Source organism: Mustela erminea, chromosome 19, assembly GCF_009829155.1.
Source record: "Mustela erminea isolate mMusErm1 chromosome 19, mMusErm1.Pri, whole genome shotgun sequence".
Classification (NCBI taxonomy): domain Eukaryota; kingdom Metazoa; phylum Chordata; class Mammalia; order Carnivora; family Mustelidae; genus Mustela; species Mustela erminea.
The window spans coordinates 54,759,201-54,776,540 of NC_045632.1; the positions used below are offsets into that span (position 1 = coordinate 54,759,201).

The 17,340-nt window shown below is 40.4% G+C and overlaps 2 protein-coding genes across 2 annotated transcripts in view; one reads left to right on the plus strand and one right to left on the minus strand.

Moving 5' to 3' along the window:
• CDH13 (cadherin 13) overlaps positions 1 to 17,340 on the plus strand; it is a 1,398,954-nt gene that overhangs the window by 30,303 nt on the left and 1,351,311 nt on the right. The window lies entirely within an intron of this gene.
• LOC116579557 (thymosin beta-4-like) lies at positions 584 to 753 on the minus strand. Its single transcript, XM_032325082.1, has one exon. The coding sequence runs from the start codon at positions 698 to 700 to the stop codon at positions 584 to 586; it is 117 nt and encodes a 38-aa protein (XP_032180973.1). The 5' UTR covers positions 701 to 753.

Genomic DNA, 17,340 nt, shown 5'->3' on the forward strand with positions numbered 1-17,340 from the left:
GCAGGCAGCCTCTAGAACCTGGAAAAGGCAAGGAAGCAGATTCTCCCCTAGAGCCTCCAAAACAGAAGGTTCCAGCTCTGCTGACACCTTGAGTATAGCCCACTAAAGGTCATTTTGGACATCTGACCTGCAGATCTGTAAGACAGTAAGTTTGTGGGGTTTTTGTTCTTTTTTTTTTTTTTTTTTTGACTTCAAAACTTTTTATTTGCATGTGAAAAAAAATTGTGCATTCCAATAATTAAAATCATTTTAACCGAAAAGGGGCACTCTTATTAAACCGCATTTTACAGCCTGCAGGGCACCTTGGACCAGCTTGGTTTTTACTCAGCATTTCACTGTTGGCCCATCTAGTTTCTTCCTTCACCAGCATGCAAGTTCTTTTCCTCCCCTGCCAGCCAGACAGGCAGATGGGAGAGGCAGGCACAGCCTTCACTGTCAGTGGGTCTTTGATGTGAAAAGGGGCAGCACAGTCATTTAAGCTTGATCCAGTCTCTTTGCATCTAATAAAGTTAAACAGCCTAAGAAAAGTAAAATAAGGCAATGCTTCTGGAATGTACAGGGCACAGTGGTGGTGCACTCCGTGTTAGGATTTACCTGCTTGCTCCTCCTGTTCAATCATTTCTTTTGGAGGCAGTGGATTTCTGTGCTGTGTTTCTGTCTTCTTCAATTCTGATTTATCGAATCTCTCAATCTTAGCCATATTGGGTTTGTCAGAAATGGTTGCAGCGGAAGTGGAGCGAGGCACACGAGCTAGCAAAGGCTAGAGTCTGTGCAGTGGCTGCTGAGTCTAAATTTGTGTTGTTTTAAGTCCAGTGGCTGAGATGGTCTAATGGACGAAAGACGTGGAGTCCGTTTGCTTCTGGGATAGATGGAAACTCATTGGAAATAGGGGAGGCCATGGACTCAAGATGTTATTATTGTCTCTCGTTGATTTTTAAAACCTTTTATTTTGGGATATTTTGGGACTTTTAGAAAAGTTACAAAAATAGTGCCAAGAATTCCTGTGTACCCCTTACATAAGTTACCTAAGTGATAACATTTTAACATTTTTGCTTTATCATCTTCTCTTTATACATAAATATATAAATAAAACATATATGATATAAATACAGTAAATATTCTCTAATATTTCTCTATGTGTGTGTTTATATATTATGTATGTATATATAATGTTCTTTTTGAACTGTTTGAGAGTAAATTGAAGATATGATGTCCCCCTTTTCCCCACATACTTCATGGTGTGATTCTTGAAAAACATAATCATTGTACAGTGATCAAAATCAAGAAATTAAAAATAACACAATACCATTAGCCAGTCTAAAAGCTTATTTAAATGTTGCCAGTTGCCCCATTAATGTCCTTCACAGCAAAGAGAATTTTTTCAGATCCAGGCTCTGACCCAAGGTCACATGTTGCATTTGGATCCCATATCATTTGTCTTCTTTCCTCTGGAGCAGTGATTCAGTCCATCTCTGTGTTTCATGATTTCCATGTTTTTGAAGGGTGGGTACAGGCCAGTCATTTTGTGGACTTTCCCACAGTATGGGTTTATGCAATGCTCTTGCGTGATTAAGATTCCGGTTATGGATTTTTGGCAGGAGTCCTCGGTAATGGTACTGTGTCCTTCTCTGTGTAACGTATCAGGAGGTACCTGCTTAAGATAATGTTTGCCACATTACTTCACTGTAAAGTGACCATCATTCTCTTTATATTTAATAAGTATCTTGTGGGGAGATATTTGAGACAATACAAATATCTTGTTTCTCATAATACTTTCACTCACTAATTTTAGCATCCGTGATTCTTGTCTGAAACAAGCAATTCTATAGTGGCTGCATTTAGAGAGTTTCCTATTATTTAAAATTTAAACCTATGTCTCTAAGAGGTAGGGATTTTTAAAACATAACCCCAATAACTTCATCTCATCTAGAAGCAAATTAATTGTAATTCCTTAATTACAAATTTTAAGGCTTTTGTTTTGAGATAATTTTAAACTTAACAGAAGAATTTCAAAAGCAGTATAGAAGGTTAATGTATACCAGTGATTTTCTGTTGAATCTATAGATCATATTGGGAAGAACTGGCAATTTAATAATGCTGTGCCTTCCATCTATGTGATAATTTTGGATCTTTCTTGTTTTTTTCTTGTTTTGTTGTTTCATAGTTTTCACCATACAGATCTTGCTTATATTCTGTTATATATATACTATGAATGGCATATATGAAGCTAAATTTCATTTTTGGAGGGCTATTATAAACGTTATTTTTAAAAAATTCGAATTCTGATTTGTCATTGCCAATATGCAAAATTGACTTTGTATCCTGCAAAGGTGCCAAACTCATATACTAGTTCTAGGAGGTATTTTTGGATATTTTGTGATTTTTCTATATAGACAATCATGTCATTATATGAATGGAGACCATTTTCTTTCTTCTTCAATTTGTATGCTTTTGATTTTCTTTTGTTGTTTTACTGTGTTGCCTGGAATGTGCCCAGTGTGACGCATCCAGTTGGTGTTGAATAGGGGTGGTGAGAAAGGACATCCCTCGCTTGATCTCAGTGGAAAAGCGTTCAGTTTTTTGCCATTAAGCATGATGTTTCTTTTTCTTTTTTTCTGTTACCATTGTGAATCATGTTGATTGATTTTCAAATCAGTATTCCTGGGATAAACCCTCCTTGGTTGTGAGGTACTATTCTTTTTACATAATGTTTGATTTGATTTGCTGTTATTATATTAACTGCTCTCACGGAACTCTCTTACAGGTGTCAATCCAGTGGTATTTACCTCAGGTAAATGAATGGCCACGTCTCTTCTCTCCTTATAGGTATCTGCCTCTTCTTGTGTTTTGGACCCGTTGGTTGCCCTGAGACCTCAGTTTCCATGATTTGAAAAAAAAAAAATCATGTATTTCTAGTGGTCTGGCCATTTCTATTATTTTTTCTGGATTGTTGTTGTAAGTGCGAATGTATGTTCTACGTAGCTTTCTATCCCGGAGTGGAAACTGAAGGCTCCACAAGTTTTTTCTCACAGTTGTGTGAGTCAGAATCCAGATCAGCTTTGTGTATGTCCCTTAAGTCTCTTTTGGTGTATATTTTCTTCCTATTTTTCTGTCTTTTTGTTTTTACTTGCTATTTGTTGCTGTTATTGTTACTGTTGTCAGAGGTACTGGGTTGCTGTCTTACAATGTTTCCCATAGTCTGAGTTTTACTGATTGTATCCCTGTCATATGACTTAATACAGTCTTCTGTTTACTGTTTTTCCTGTAGATTGGTCATTAGATCTTGAGGCTTCCTTAGAATCAGGTTTCTTTTTCCTTGCATAGTCATAATCTGGATATTTTGTGTGTGTGTGTCTGATTTATCAGCTATTGATATTCAAGGCCCACCTTTATTAATTCATTAAGTATTTTATTTTATTATTTTTAAAAGATTTTATTTACCTATTTGTCAGAGAGAGAAAGAGAGAGAGAGAGCGAGCGCACAAGTAGGGGGAGCTGCAGGCAGAGGGAGAAGCAGGCTTCCCTCTGAGCAAGAAGCCCGACGCAGAACTCGATTCCAAGACCCTGGGATCATGACCTGAGCGGAAGGCAAACACTTAACCAACTGAGCCACCCAGGTGTCCCTATTTAATTTTTTTTTTTTTTAAGATTTTACTTATTTATTTGTTGGAGAGAGAGAGAGCACACACACACACACAAGCAGGGGAGTGGCAGGCAGAGGGAGAGGGAGAGGCAGGGTCCCCACTGAGCAAAGAGCCTGAGGGGGGACTCCATTTTGGGACCCTGGGATGGTGACCTGAGCCGAAGGCAGATGCTTAACCCACTGAGCTACCCAGGTGTCCCTCATTAAGGCTTTTAAAAAGCCCCCCCCCCAATCAACTTCTTTTAATTGTTATGAAGATTCAGTAAAAATCTGAAATGAAAATTCTGTAATGAAGATAAAGGAAATGAGGGTCAGAGGGGTTAAGTAATTGTACTAAGTCGATACAGCTAGTTTGTAAAAGTTGTAGCCAAGCTGGAGCCTGTCTTTTAGGAAAGCAAGCCCTCTTTGCTTTCTGTAAGCATATTGCCTTTCTAGACACTGCATTATTAAGCAATAGGAAGATCAATTTTCCATCCCTAGGTACATGAGACATATTCATCTCTTTTAGGAAGATTGAATTCTGTTTTGCTTAGAGGCATAGGACCATACCAAATGATTATTCAAAAAAAATTTTCCCCTCAAGTTCTGGGTTACATTCCTTTTCATGGATACAATGAAAATTTTTTTCATGCTAATTCTAGTGTCTAGAATGGCGTCTAAACTCAACTCTGAATCCTGAGCACATTTGGGCCTTCTGTTTGCTCCTCCAGTGCTACAGAATAAAAGACAACAAAACAAACAGATGTAGATTAAGTACTACAAAGCAATTTGTTTTTTATACTGCATTCAAGACCTGCTACTAAAATTTCTCTTCAGCTTGGAAAGAGAGAGAGAGGATGAGAGAGAAGGGATAATGTTGCAATTGGTTTTTATCTATCAGCTAAATTTTTTATGAGTTTGTATCTAACGTGACATAGTATCTCTCTTGGGGGGCAAGAAATTCAATGAATTTTTGGTTAGAGTTTTGTGGAGACAACTAAAGAAGAAGACATTTTTAACTCTATAAAAAATAGATTTGTCATGTTCAAATCAACCAAGGACAGACCTCTCTTGACCCAAGCATTCACTTTTCAACACAAGTGGATATACTCACGTAACCGTCCTATATCATCTGATACGTGAGTGTGATGTTCCTGAGCTTGTTTTCCCAAAGTGGACAGAGCTTCCCATTCAGCAAGTATTTCCTGAAATCTCTATAATTTATTAAATCTATAATAATAAGGATGATTATTGAAGCAACTTTCAATCTATTTCAAATCCAATTTTTAAAAAGATTTTATTTATTTAATTTGAGAGAGTGAGTGAGTAAGAACGTGAGAGGGGAGAGGGTTAGAGGGAGAAGCAGACTCCCTGCTGAGCAGGGAGTCTGATCCTGGACTCAGTTGTGGGACTCTGGGATCATGACCTGAGCCACCCAGGTGCGCCTCAAATTCAATTTTTGAATTAAGGAAGGATGAATTCAGTTTAACCTTTTAATCACAGGGTTCTGAGAATCCCCAAGCAGAGGAAAGGCTCTGCCTCCTTTGCTTTTCCCACCCAGCCTCAGAAACTCTTAAGTGTGAATAGACTTTTTAGCCTATAGTGAACGTTTTGGCCTGTGTGGGGGCAAATAGAGGTACTGGGATTCTGTTGGACATAGGAGAAAATGGAGCAGAAACCCAAAGAACCTGCCTAACTTTGGAAACTGTCAAGAGTCAAGCACAAGGACCAGAGTGAACATATGTAAAAGCAGGAATTAGAGATCCCTAGAGCTTTTAGAATATTAAGGTAATACAGAGTTGTAATGATTGTCTGGTCTAGCCCATTTTGGTGAGATGACTTACCCAAAGTCACAAAATTGTGACTGTCCAAACAGATGTTGAAATTTTGTTCTCTTGAGCTGTTCCTTGAACTTCTCTTGCCCCAACATCTGAAATTTTGAAAACCTGGGTGTGGAGTTGGCTCTATTCTTAACTGTATCGGTGATCTTGAGCAAATCACTGGTTGTTACTGAAACTCACTTTCCCCATCTGAAAAATGGGGATAATAATACCTTTCAGGTTGTGGCTGATTAAATGGATTTGGAAGCTCTTTGTAGAAGTAAAGTACATGGAGAGCTTATTAGAGTTGTGGAATCAAGCTAAGTCTAGTTGTATCTACTATTTCCTTAGGAAATTTCATGCTGGATCTAGACTTGACTTCTTCTGGAATACCTTGGTGTGACTCCAAAGTCTATTAATATTTCACACAATAAGAGATGGTAAGGCGGTCAGCCACCACCTCCGTAACATAATCCCCAAGGGCCCACTTATGGTCTGGAAGAAATCTGGCTCTTGGAAGTTGCTGGAAGGATTGTGTGGAGCATCTTCTTTCTGCTTTGAAAAAAAGATATAGTTAATAGATTTCACTACTGTCTACAGGAGTGTTCACCAGGGATCTTTGGAAAGAGTAGTCTTCACATTTAGAAGTATTTTCTCATTTTGGATAATGGGATGATGAGGTGAAAAATGATCTTGGCTACTTATGATTCTATAAAGCCCTCAGACTGAATAATGTTTGGTGAATTAGACATAATGGCAGCAAAGAAATAACTCATTTACTATAAGGTCCACTTAGTTATTTAATCACTTTTACTGTCATACAAGTATGCATTCCCATGCAAAGTGGTGAAAAGTTAGTAATGGCACAAAACGCAATTGTATAATGACAGCTCTCTTCTATAAAGGGAAAGCTTCATTCTGGACATTCTGATTGAACTAGGACACTTTGTGGTGTGTACATTATAGAGAAGCAGTGGCTGTCATCCCTCCCTTTGTCTCTAGATTATTATATGTTGTCGAACAGAGAGACAAAAAATTGACAAGTTAGACCTGGATTCTCTTTGTGCTTAAATGAGATCATTTGCGTGAAAATACTTTGGGAGAAACTGGAGTTACTGTTGAAATTATTATTGCCTTACATTTTTAGATAATTTAGGCCAAAGAATAGCATGGACACTATTAGCCACATATTCTGAAAATATCACCAGGAAAACCAGTCCTAGAGTTATGACAGGCATCAAAATGCCCCATTTGTATTCTGGTGTCACCTGAAATCATTAGCAAAGAGCACCGTTGCCAAACCGTGTCACAGATGCCAGGTCTGCAGGAACTCTGTGACGCGGGGCAGCCATTGAGGAGTGGAGCAATTAGAGGGATCTACACAAAGGCCTCGAAGAATGGGAGGAATTTAAGTAGGGGGAGCGGGAAGACACATTCCAGGCCTGTTTGTGTTCTGAGAAAGCAGTCAAGGACAGCGGCTGGAAATGTATGGTTCTAAAAGTTGGGTCGGTCCTAGTGTTTTATCCTTGCCCTTCTTCTGCATCCCCAAGGAGTTTTTAACAATGAATCAATTGGAGGAGCTTGCTCAAAGATGAGCACCAGTGAGATTGTGACACAGAAGACGTCCGCAGTGGATGGTGAAACTTTTCTCTCCTCTCAGTCTCATTAAACTGTAAAGCAAGTGTTCTGGCCTGTAGTAATTGCTGTTGTCCTCCTGGCTCAGCTCTGCTTCGTCTCACGAGCTGTGACAGAGAAGGCATCTGTTAGAGCTGTGCTGTCCGATAGAAACAATGCAAGCCACGGATGCAAGCCACATACGCAACTTAAATTTTCTAGGAGCCACATTAAAAAGCAAAAACAAATCTGATGATGTTATTTTAATATATGTTTTGCTTGGCATCACATAGGTAATAATATAAAAATTATTAATGAGATAATTTACATTCTTTATTTTTCAAAACTAGTCTTCAAAGTCTGATGTATATTTTACCTTTTTAGCACATCTCAATTCGAACTAGTCATGTTCCAAGAGCTCAGCAGCCAGCCACATGTGGCTGGTGGCTACTATACTGGACACCACAAAATTTTCTTCTCCCTTTGAGGAGTGGCTCTGCCTGTGTTCAGTTCTGTATTTGAGGACAGTTTCCAAAGTGTCTGGGTGGTGTCGGGGCATCTGTCCATACCTACTTACCCATCCCGGATCAATGCCATGTTATCTAAAAAGTTTAAATATTTACCAGAAGAATTCGTATGGATAGTAGTTTTCTTAATTTTGAGTAGAAATAGGAGTCACAAAAGAAAATGTTAGTAATTTACCACCATTAAAATATAAAACTTTTAGGTAGTGAAAAGGCCAAAATGATCATTAAAGAAGGGAGTCCAACAGATTGAGAGAGATATTTGATTTATTGTGAGACAGGTCCTAAAGAATACCCACACCATATTAAAAAAAACTCATTCAGGGGCACCTGGGTGGCTCAATTGGTTGAGCCTCCAACTCTTAAGTTCAGCTCAGGTCATGATCTCAGGATCATGGAATGAGGTCCAGGTCGGGCTCCCCGCTCAGCGGGGAGTGTGCTTGGGATTTTCTCTTTCTCCCTCTGACCCTCTCCATCAATCAGATGCATGCATGCTCTCTCTGAAATCAATCAAATCAATCAATCTTAAAAAAAGAACCTCATTCAAATATAAGGGATAAAATTAATATTTCATTTGATTTATGAGATACACAATTTATAGAAGAGCTAAAAAAGAGAGAAAGTATTCAATTTGTTTATTCTTAAAGAAAAGAAAACCAAGCTATCATTAAAACAAGGTAATTCTTTTTTTATTTTTTTTTGGCTTACCAAAATTTTTTTAAACTAAATTTATTTATTTTCAGCATAACAGTATTCATTATTTTTGCACCACACCCAGTGCTCCATGCAATCCGTGCCCTCTATAATACCCACCACCTGGTACCCCAACCTCCCACCCCCCCACCACTTCAAACCCGTCAGATTGTTTTTCAGAGTCCATAGTGTCTCATGATTCATCTCCCCTTCCAATTTCCCCCAACTCCCTTCTCCTCTCTAACTCCCCATGTCCTCCATGCTATTTGTTATTCTCCACAAATAAGTGAAACCATATGATAATTGACTTTCTCTGCTTGACTTATTTAACTCAGCATAATCTCTTCCAGTCCCATCCATGTTGCTACAAAAGTTGGGTATTCATCCTTTCTGATGGAGGCATAATACTCCATAGTGTATATGGACCACATCTTCCTTATCCATTCGTCCGTTGAAGGGCATCTTGGTTCTTTCCATAGTTTGGCAACCGTGGCCATTGCTGCTATAAACATTGGGGTACAGATGGCCTTTCTTTTCACTACATCTGTATCTTTGGGGTAAATACCCAGGAGTGCATGATTCTTTATATGGAAAACCCAAAAGACTCCACCCCCAAACTACTAGAACTCATACAGCAATTCAGCAACGTGGCAGGATACAAAGTCAATGTGCAGAAATCAGTGGCTTTCTTATACACTAACAATGAAAATACAGAAAGGGAAATTAGAGAATCGATTCCATTTACTATAGCACCAAGAACCATAAGATACCTGGGAATAAACCTAACCAAAGAGGTAAAGGGTCTGTACTTGAGGAACTACAGAACACTCATGAAGGAAATTGAAGAAGACACAAAAAGATGGAAAACCATTCCATGCTCTTGGATCGGAAGAATAAACATTGTTAAAATGTCTATACTGCCTAGAGCAATCTATACTTTTAATGCCATTCCGATCAAAATTCCACCAGTATTCTTTAAAGAGCTGGAGCAAATAATCCAGAAATTTGTATGGAATCAGAAGAGACCCCGAATCGCTAAGGAAATGTTGAAAAACAAAAATAAAACCGGGGGCATCACGTTACCTGATTTCAAGCTTTATTACAAAGCTGTGGTCACCAAGACAGCATGGTACTGGCATAAAAACAGACACATAGACCAGTGGAACAGAGTAGAGAGCCCAGATATGGACCCTCAACTCTATGGGCAATTAATTTTTGACAAAACAGGAAAAAATATACAGTAGAAAAAAGACAGTCTCTTCAATAAATGGTGCTGGGAAAACTGGGCAGCTATATGTAGAAGAATGAAACTCAACCATTCTCTTACACCATACACAAAGATAAACTCAAAATGGATAAAAGACCTCAACATGAGACAGGAATCCATTAGAATCCAAGAGGAGAACATAGGCAGTAATCTCTTCGATATCAGCCACAGAAACTTCTTTCAAGATATGTCTCCAAAGGCAAAGGAAACAAAAGCGAAAATAAACTTTTGGGACTTCATCAAAATCAAAAGCTTCTGCACAGCCAAGGAAACAGTCAAGAAAACAAAGAGACAACCCACGGAATGGGAGAAGATACTTGCAAATGACAGTACAGACAAAAGGTTGATATTCAGGATATATAATGAACTCCTCAAACTCAACACACATAAAACAGGCAATCATATCAAAAAATGGGCAGAAGATATGAACAGAGACTTCTCCAATGAAGACATACAAATGGCTATCAGACACATGAAAAAATGTTCATCATCACTAGCCCTCAGGGAGATTAAAATTGAAACCACATTGAGATATCACCTTACACCAGTTAGAATGGCCAAAATTAGCAAGACAGGAAACAACATGTGTTGGAGAGGATGTGGAGAAAGGGGAACCCTCTTACACTGTTGGTGGGAATGCAGGTTGGTGCAGCCTCTTCGGAGAACAGTGTGGAGATTCCTCAAGAAATTAAAAATAGAACTTCCCTATGACCCTGCAATTCTTTATGCTTATTAGTGAAGCAAAAATGATAGTGCCCAGTGCTGATAAAATTATAGTGAAGAGATCATTGGTAAAATCCTTTTGAAATGCGATATGGCAGATAGAACTAGAACCTTAAGACGATTACTTTCTTCTCACCTGTGATTCCATTCCTGGATGTATATCCTAAGGAAATAATCCACCAAAAGAAAAGAAAGTTTGTGTTTCAGAATGTTTATTTCTACTTGCCTATAATAGTGGAAAATTGGGGGGTAGGTAAGCAAACGATACTAGATCACCTTAACCTATAATTATGCAGCCATTAACATGGTAATTATAAAGATTACACAGAAGAATGTCTAAGGCATACTAAGTGGAGAAGAAGAATGTAAAATTTCCAGTATATTTTGAATACAACGATATGAAACTATATATGTGGACAAAGACCAGAAGGGAGTATATGAAAAAAGATAAAAACTGTGTAAAAGGTGAAGGGATTATGAATGAGTTGGTGTCTTTGTTTTACAAATTCCAAGAGGCTGGATCAGGGTAGCAGGGGAGGATCATATGCATGTATCTCTTCTCCTATCCAAAGTCTCATGAAATATAAGAAATATGAGACAAGAGGTTAAATTTATAATCATCCCTGAAAACCTGAAGGAGCATGAAATGAACTAAGGGCATCTGTGCACTTTGGATGATTCTGAAGTTCAGTATCAAGTTCATCCTTGGTCAAAGATGCAACATTGTGGTGAGTGGTGTTGATAAGGAGGATGCTAAGCATGTGTGGGGGTGGGGGAATGTGAGAAATCTGTGTACCGTCTCTGAATTTTGGTGTAAATCTAAAAAGACTCTTAAAAGTTAAGTCTTAAGAAAAAGGAAGTAGAGCTGTGCGTGCAGACATGGGATGGTCTCTAGGACAGTGTTGCTGAAGGAAGCAGAGAACTGTGGCATAGGTGGTGTGGTCTGATCCACTTTGTGGAAAGAGCGTTCCCATATGTAAGCCCATCTGCGCAGAGATGAGAGGAAGTGTACCCAACAAGGAGTGTGGAGGGGGTCACTCACGTTCTAAAATATGTAATTTGGGGTGTTTGAGTCTTCCACAGGATGAACATACCCCCACGTTAATTAGGTAATACAAATTGAAATGAGAAAATAAATGACAAAATTTTTACTAATTTGTTACCTTTTTACTGTTAAGAATATAAAGTAATACTTTTCTATGTATAATGAAAAATGGGAATTTAGAAATCTTGAGAGTGCCTGAACATGTCCCTTTACAAAATGCACCTTTCGATGCTGGCTCACATTTCCACATAGGTTGGGCTACTTTTTGGGGGCATGGTCTCCGAAAACAGTTTCTGTTACCTGTCAGGATTGCCTCACTGGCTCCCCAGCCCTGGGCTAGAGCCGAGGTGCCTTCAGGTTCCAGACGCTGCCTGGCAGTTGGCAGCGTCTGCTCAAAGGCAGGCTGATGTCCTAATCAGAGTGCTTTCCCTGTAGCACTGGCATTTCAGAAACATTGACAGCCGAGGAGAAAGCAGCCGATAAGCAGCATATCACTGGCCAGAATGGGCCTTCCTGTTTTTCAGATTAAATTGAAACATATGCCCAATTGTGAATTTTAAACAGTATTATCGGGGTGTTTGACAGCTCATGCAGGAATATAATATGGTTCTTTTGAGGAGGCAGCAGTTAAATCCAAATCTCAAAATTCTCCTTTATGCACTGGTAAACAAGGGGTTATAGGTATAGCTTCCACATACCTGGGATTGGTGTGTGTGTGTGTGTGCGCGCGCGCACGCACAAGCATGTCTGTGTGTGTGCATGCATACATTCATGTGTGTACATGCATGTCCCGGGCTATAGCCCCAATCTGAAATATTTTATGCTGTTTTCCTTGAGAACCATGAAAATATTACCCAAAGATAAAATTTTGGCATCCAAGCTACATTCCCAAGGTGCTGCTGGGCAAGATTGGGGGGTCGTGGGCAGAAAAAAAAAACAAAACTGCTTTTCATTCCAGAAAAATAATGGTTTTACTGGAATTATCTTTATTTACCTGAATAAAAAATTAAAACATTATAAGAAAATGTAGCATTTAGTAAAGTCTCCTATTCCCTGTTCTCAGTTTATTTTTCTCTCAAATAATATCTGAATTCAATTGTGACACTAAATTCTCAAAGTTTACTTATGTGTAATTGGTGCCTTTTTTGAGATTTTGTTACTGGTTTAAAGTAACAGAAAGTATTTGGTTTAAGTAGATTTTAACTGGCAGCTAGAATGGCCTATCACCTAAAATTCAGGAACTGAATGCCAAACCAGAACATTAGAAGACTGTCTAAACTGATTCAGACAAAGATTTCATTATATGTTAGCGTTTGCGGCTGTTCTCTCCAAAGAGGATGTTGCCCTAGTGGGCTTGTTCATTGCTCAGGGGAAAGAAAAAACAAATTGAACTCAAGATTATTAAATTGTCTGACCTTCTGCTTTTTTTTTTTTTTTTTTTTTTTTTAGATTTTATTTTTATTTATTTGTCAGACAGAGATCACAAGTAGGCAGAGAGGCAGGCAGAGACAGAGAGGGGGGAAGCAGGCTCCCCGCTGAGAAGAGAACCCAATGTGGGGCTCGATCCCAGGACCCTGGGATCATGACCCGAGTCAAAGGCAGAGCCTTTAACCCACTGAGCCACCCAGGTGCCCCTGACCCTCTGCTTTTTTTTTTTTTTTTTTTTAGATTTTTTCTATTTATTTGACAGAGAGATCACACGCAGGCAGAGCAGCAGGCAGAGAGAGAGGAGGAAGCAGGCTCCCTGCTAAGCAGAGAGCCCGACACGGGGCTTGATCCCAGGACCCTGAGATCATGACCTGAGCTGAAGGCAGAGGCTTAACCCACTGAGCCACCCAGGCGCCCCGACCCTCTGCTTTTTATGTGAAATGAGGAGAGTAGTAGTATTACCTACTTCGTAGGTACTCATGCTTTATGAATACGACATAAGAGATGCCATACGTGAAAAATACCATGTAAATATTAGTTATTGGTTAGTGCTCAGAACAGAGGTCGTGACTCCCAGAGGTTTTGCTTTAAGCTTCATGTTTATGTTTCTAAATAATGGTTTGTTCGAAGCAGCCATGAATAACCATTGAATTGACGAAAACTTGGCATGTTCACTGAAAAATTTCCCGAGAGAATAATAATATATTCATTCAAAAATTTAAACGTCTGTGGTCATTACCCCTGAAGAGCCCTGGGACTGTGCGCACTGGCGGAGGCTCGCGCGCCATTATTCATCTTCACATTCCTGTCCCAGAGCCTGGTTCCAGGTTTATGCTCAGTAAATACTAGAAGCGCGACTGGATCTGTGACTGCATCCATGGAAGAGGATGGTGGTCCAGTCCATTACTCAACAGTTAGTTCCTGGGGATTGAGCACCGAGAGTCCAGAATACGCAAAAAGATCCTTTAAGTCACATGGAAGCCATGGTAGAAGCAGGTTTTGGAGTGGCTGCCCTTTTTGTCTTTAGCTTCTGTAAATTCCCAGACTTTCAGGGCTCTTAGATTCTTCAAACCTGGCTTTTGGGGGTACCTCACATACCCAGTTCTCGGCAAAGCCCGATGCGGGACGCGATCCCAGGACCCTGAGATCATGACCTGAGCTGAAGGCAGAGACTAACCCACTGAGCCACCGAGGCACCCCAATTAGACCGTTTCTATTGTTCATCTCCTCATGACATGGCCACTCTTTGTTATGATGTTAATAGAGTTTCTGTCTCTTCTTCCACATTGAATCGTAATACCAAGTCCCCTTCCGGTCCCCGAGCATAGTGGGTGCCATGCCCGAGGAGGAGGATAAAACTGGGATCGGGCTGGAGAGAAGGTAAAGACCATCCCATCACAAATAAATGAATATTAACATTTCAGCACAGAGAATATTCAATTAAGATCTAAAATTTTGTTCCCTGTACACAAACCACCAGAGCTCATTATTTTCAATGGAAGCTGAAGTTACCAGCACCAGTGAGGTTGGAAGAAAGATCTTTTCTGGAAGCTGAAAGTAAAGAGAATGAGACATGGTAACAGAGTGAGTTGTGAAAGCAGGCAGAGTGCCAGGCTCATTGGTCAGTAGAGAAGGGGTCAGAAAGCACTGCCCAGTAGAAGAAGGGAAAGGGAGACCATTCTATAGTGCTGACAGCTGGCAGTTGAATTCCCTGCTAAAGTTTTTCTTCCTCAAAAGCCTTCTCGTGAGCAGCACAGATGGGGTCCTGACTCCACCACTGCGTGGCTGTGGAATCCTAGGCAAATCTCCAGAGCTCTCCGAGTTTGAATTTCTCAACCATAGAATGAAGTGACAGTAACTGATAATACCTGCTCTCCCTCTTTCTTGGATTGTTACAAGTATAAAAAGGGACAAAAATAAATGACCCAAAGAGTTAATCAAGGGCTTATCTTAGGTGAGCCAATAGGTCTCACATAGAAAAGGAATTAGGGGCCAAAAGCCAGAATTAACATTCATCTGTAGGTCCCTGCACCAAAAAATATGCTCTTTTCTAAATTGGAAATGTAACCAGTGTATTTAAAAATGATATTCAGGGGCACCTGGGTGGCTCAGTGGGTTAAAGCCTCTGCCTTCGGCTCAGGTCATGATCTCAGGACCCTGGGATCGAGCCCCGCATGGGGCTCTCTGCTCAGCAGGGGGCCTGCTTCCTCCTCTCTCTCTGCCTGCCTCTCTGCCTACTTGTGATCTCTGTCTGTCAAATGAAAAAATATTTTTAGAAAATGATACTCATTCTAAGCCCCTTCAATCCAGAATCGAGCCAATGTGTTTTGTAATTAATATAGATACAGCAAAATTGGATCTTTATTCACATTGACTTTATTAATATTATATCAGATTCAGGTCTTAGACATTAGCTTGTGGTGAAGCATCCTTTTCAGACACTCACTGTTGTTTATGTCCATGTTTTTAATAGTCTCTTTCAAGTGCAGCCAGAGTAAACTCATCTCTCAGGATGCCTGCCCTCTTCAGCGCGGGCCCTGGCCATTAGTGCTCAGGAAGCCGGGCTGTGACACAGTCACCATCTCCCCGTTCATTGCTGTCCTTGCCTGTCAGCATTCTGACAGTGTGGCTTTGTCACTCTATGAGCTGGCTCCTTGACCTCGACATGTAGCCACAGTGCCTTACACTAGTCTCCAAACACCTAGAATCTGGCCTAATTAGCAAGGCCACCCACACCTCTCCCAACTCCTCCCCTGGATGTTCCCACAAAGGCCAGGGAGGTTAGTGCTAGATTCATAGCTCGCAAACCTGACTCTGATTCTGGCCCCTTGTTAGGCAGGGAGAGACCTCTGCATTAAGGAGATGAAAACAGATCTGACCTTCAGGGAAGATGAGATCCAGAGTTGACGGGCCCAGAGACAGCCAGGTTTGGGCAGGGGCCTGTCAGGGGAAACCAGAAAGGAAGGGGAGGAGGTACAGGTGGCAGCAATTATGACAAGGTTCTGGGGGCAGGAGAAGCAGATAAATGTAATTACCCATAGGCTCATAAATGTGGCTCTTCTTACTGTAGGACTATGATCCACAAATGGAGGGGCGACTGACAGACTGGACAGTGTGCTGCTTCCATTAGTAATATGTGACTTGATAAGGCTCCTTGGAGGCAAGCTCAAATGGATTTATAGTGAAATATAATCTTATTAGCAATAAAAGGAGCCTGGCCATTACTGAGATGCATGCGTAATGATCAGTTAAACCTTATGATGATGTACTTAATTCTGATTTGGGAGAGGACATTTTGCCAGGGTATGAAAGAATGTGGGACTATATCAAATTGCTTATTTTCCCCTCTTTTCGTTTTGTGGGTAAGAGGATGCTGCATCCAAGTTAAGGAATACCACTGAGCTCATGTTGTTGAAAAGAAGGGGCTATTTCGTTGGTATGGATGGGGTTGGATGGAGTTTCCTTCCACAAATAGGCCAACAAATGAAGTCAATAGCATAAAAACATACCATCAATAACGGATAGATACAGATAAAATACAGTTAACTCTCAATTGTGTGTGTGTGGCTTACGTCTTTATAAGTTAACGTATGGGTCATGAATACAGATCTCTCATGGCTGATTACAGATGTGCGCAGGATGGAATGCAAAGTTGTTGCTAAATTGGATTAAACCGCGAAATTCATAATGAAAGCAATTGGTTACTAACAGATCCAGTCTCTATTCAACAAATATTAAACAGATCCAGTCTCTATTCAACAAATATTAAAGAGCACCTACTGTGTATCATGGACTAGAGAACCCAAAAAGATTCAGCAGAGTGGATTTGACCGTGCAGGAGAGAGCGGTCAAGAAAACGAGTCTCGGCCCAGTGATTCTCAAAGGGTCATTCCAGATTAACAGCATCGTTGTAACATGGAAGCTTGTCTGACATGCAGATTCTCAGCTCAGACCCACTAGAGATGGGTTAAATCAGAAGCTCTGGGGGGAGTAGCCTAGGAATTTGTGTTTTAACAAGTTCTGCGGGTGACGCTGTATTTCAAGGTTGACAACCAAGCCACACTGTGCACAGAAGTAATTTTGCAAAACGTAGGTGTAAGTGCTCAGGTATTTCATTCCGACTGGGTGGTGAGGGAAGTCCTCTCTGAAGAGTGGACGTCTAAGTCAAGACTTGAATGTCAGGAAGACCCGTCCATGGTTCCAGACAGAGGGAACAGCACCGAGACCCTGTGTTGGGAGTGAGCGTGGCGCGTTTGAGGAGCAGAAAGGTTGGTGTGACAAGAGCGTAGTGGTCAAGCTGGAGAGTGGTTTAAATTATGGTCTGAAGTATAGGTGGGGGGGTGCCTGGGTAGCTAAGTGGGTTAAAGCCTCTGCCTTCAGCTCAGGTCATGGTCTCAGGGTCCTGGGATTATCGGGCTTTTCTCTCTGCTTGCCTCTTTGCCTGCTTGTGATCTCTGTCTGTCAATATTTAAAATAAAATCTTAAAAAAAAAAAAAAGTATAGGTAGGGCTTGGGTAGTGGTGGGCAGGCCTTCTCAAATTTAATATGCATTTGAATTAGCCTGCGGACTCTGTTGAAGTGCAGATTCTGGGTCTGTCCCTGTG

Coding starts and splice junctions, on each gene's coding strand:
- LOC116579557 (XM_032325082.1), bottom strand. CDS start 700: ATGGCTAAGATTGAGAGATTCGATAAATCAGAATTGAAGAAGACAGAA.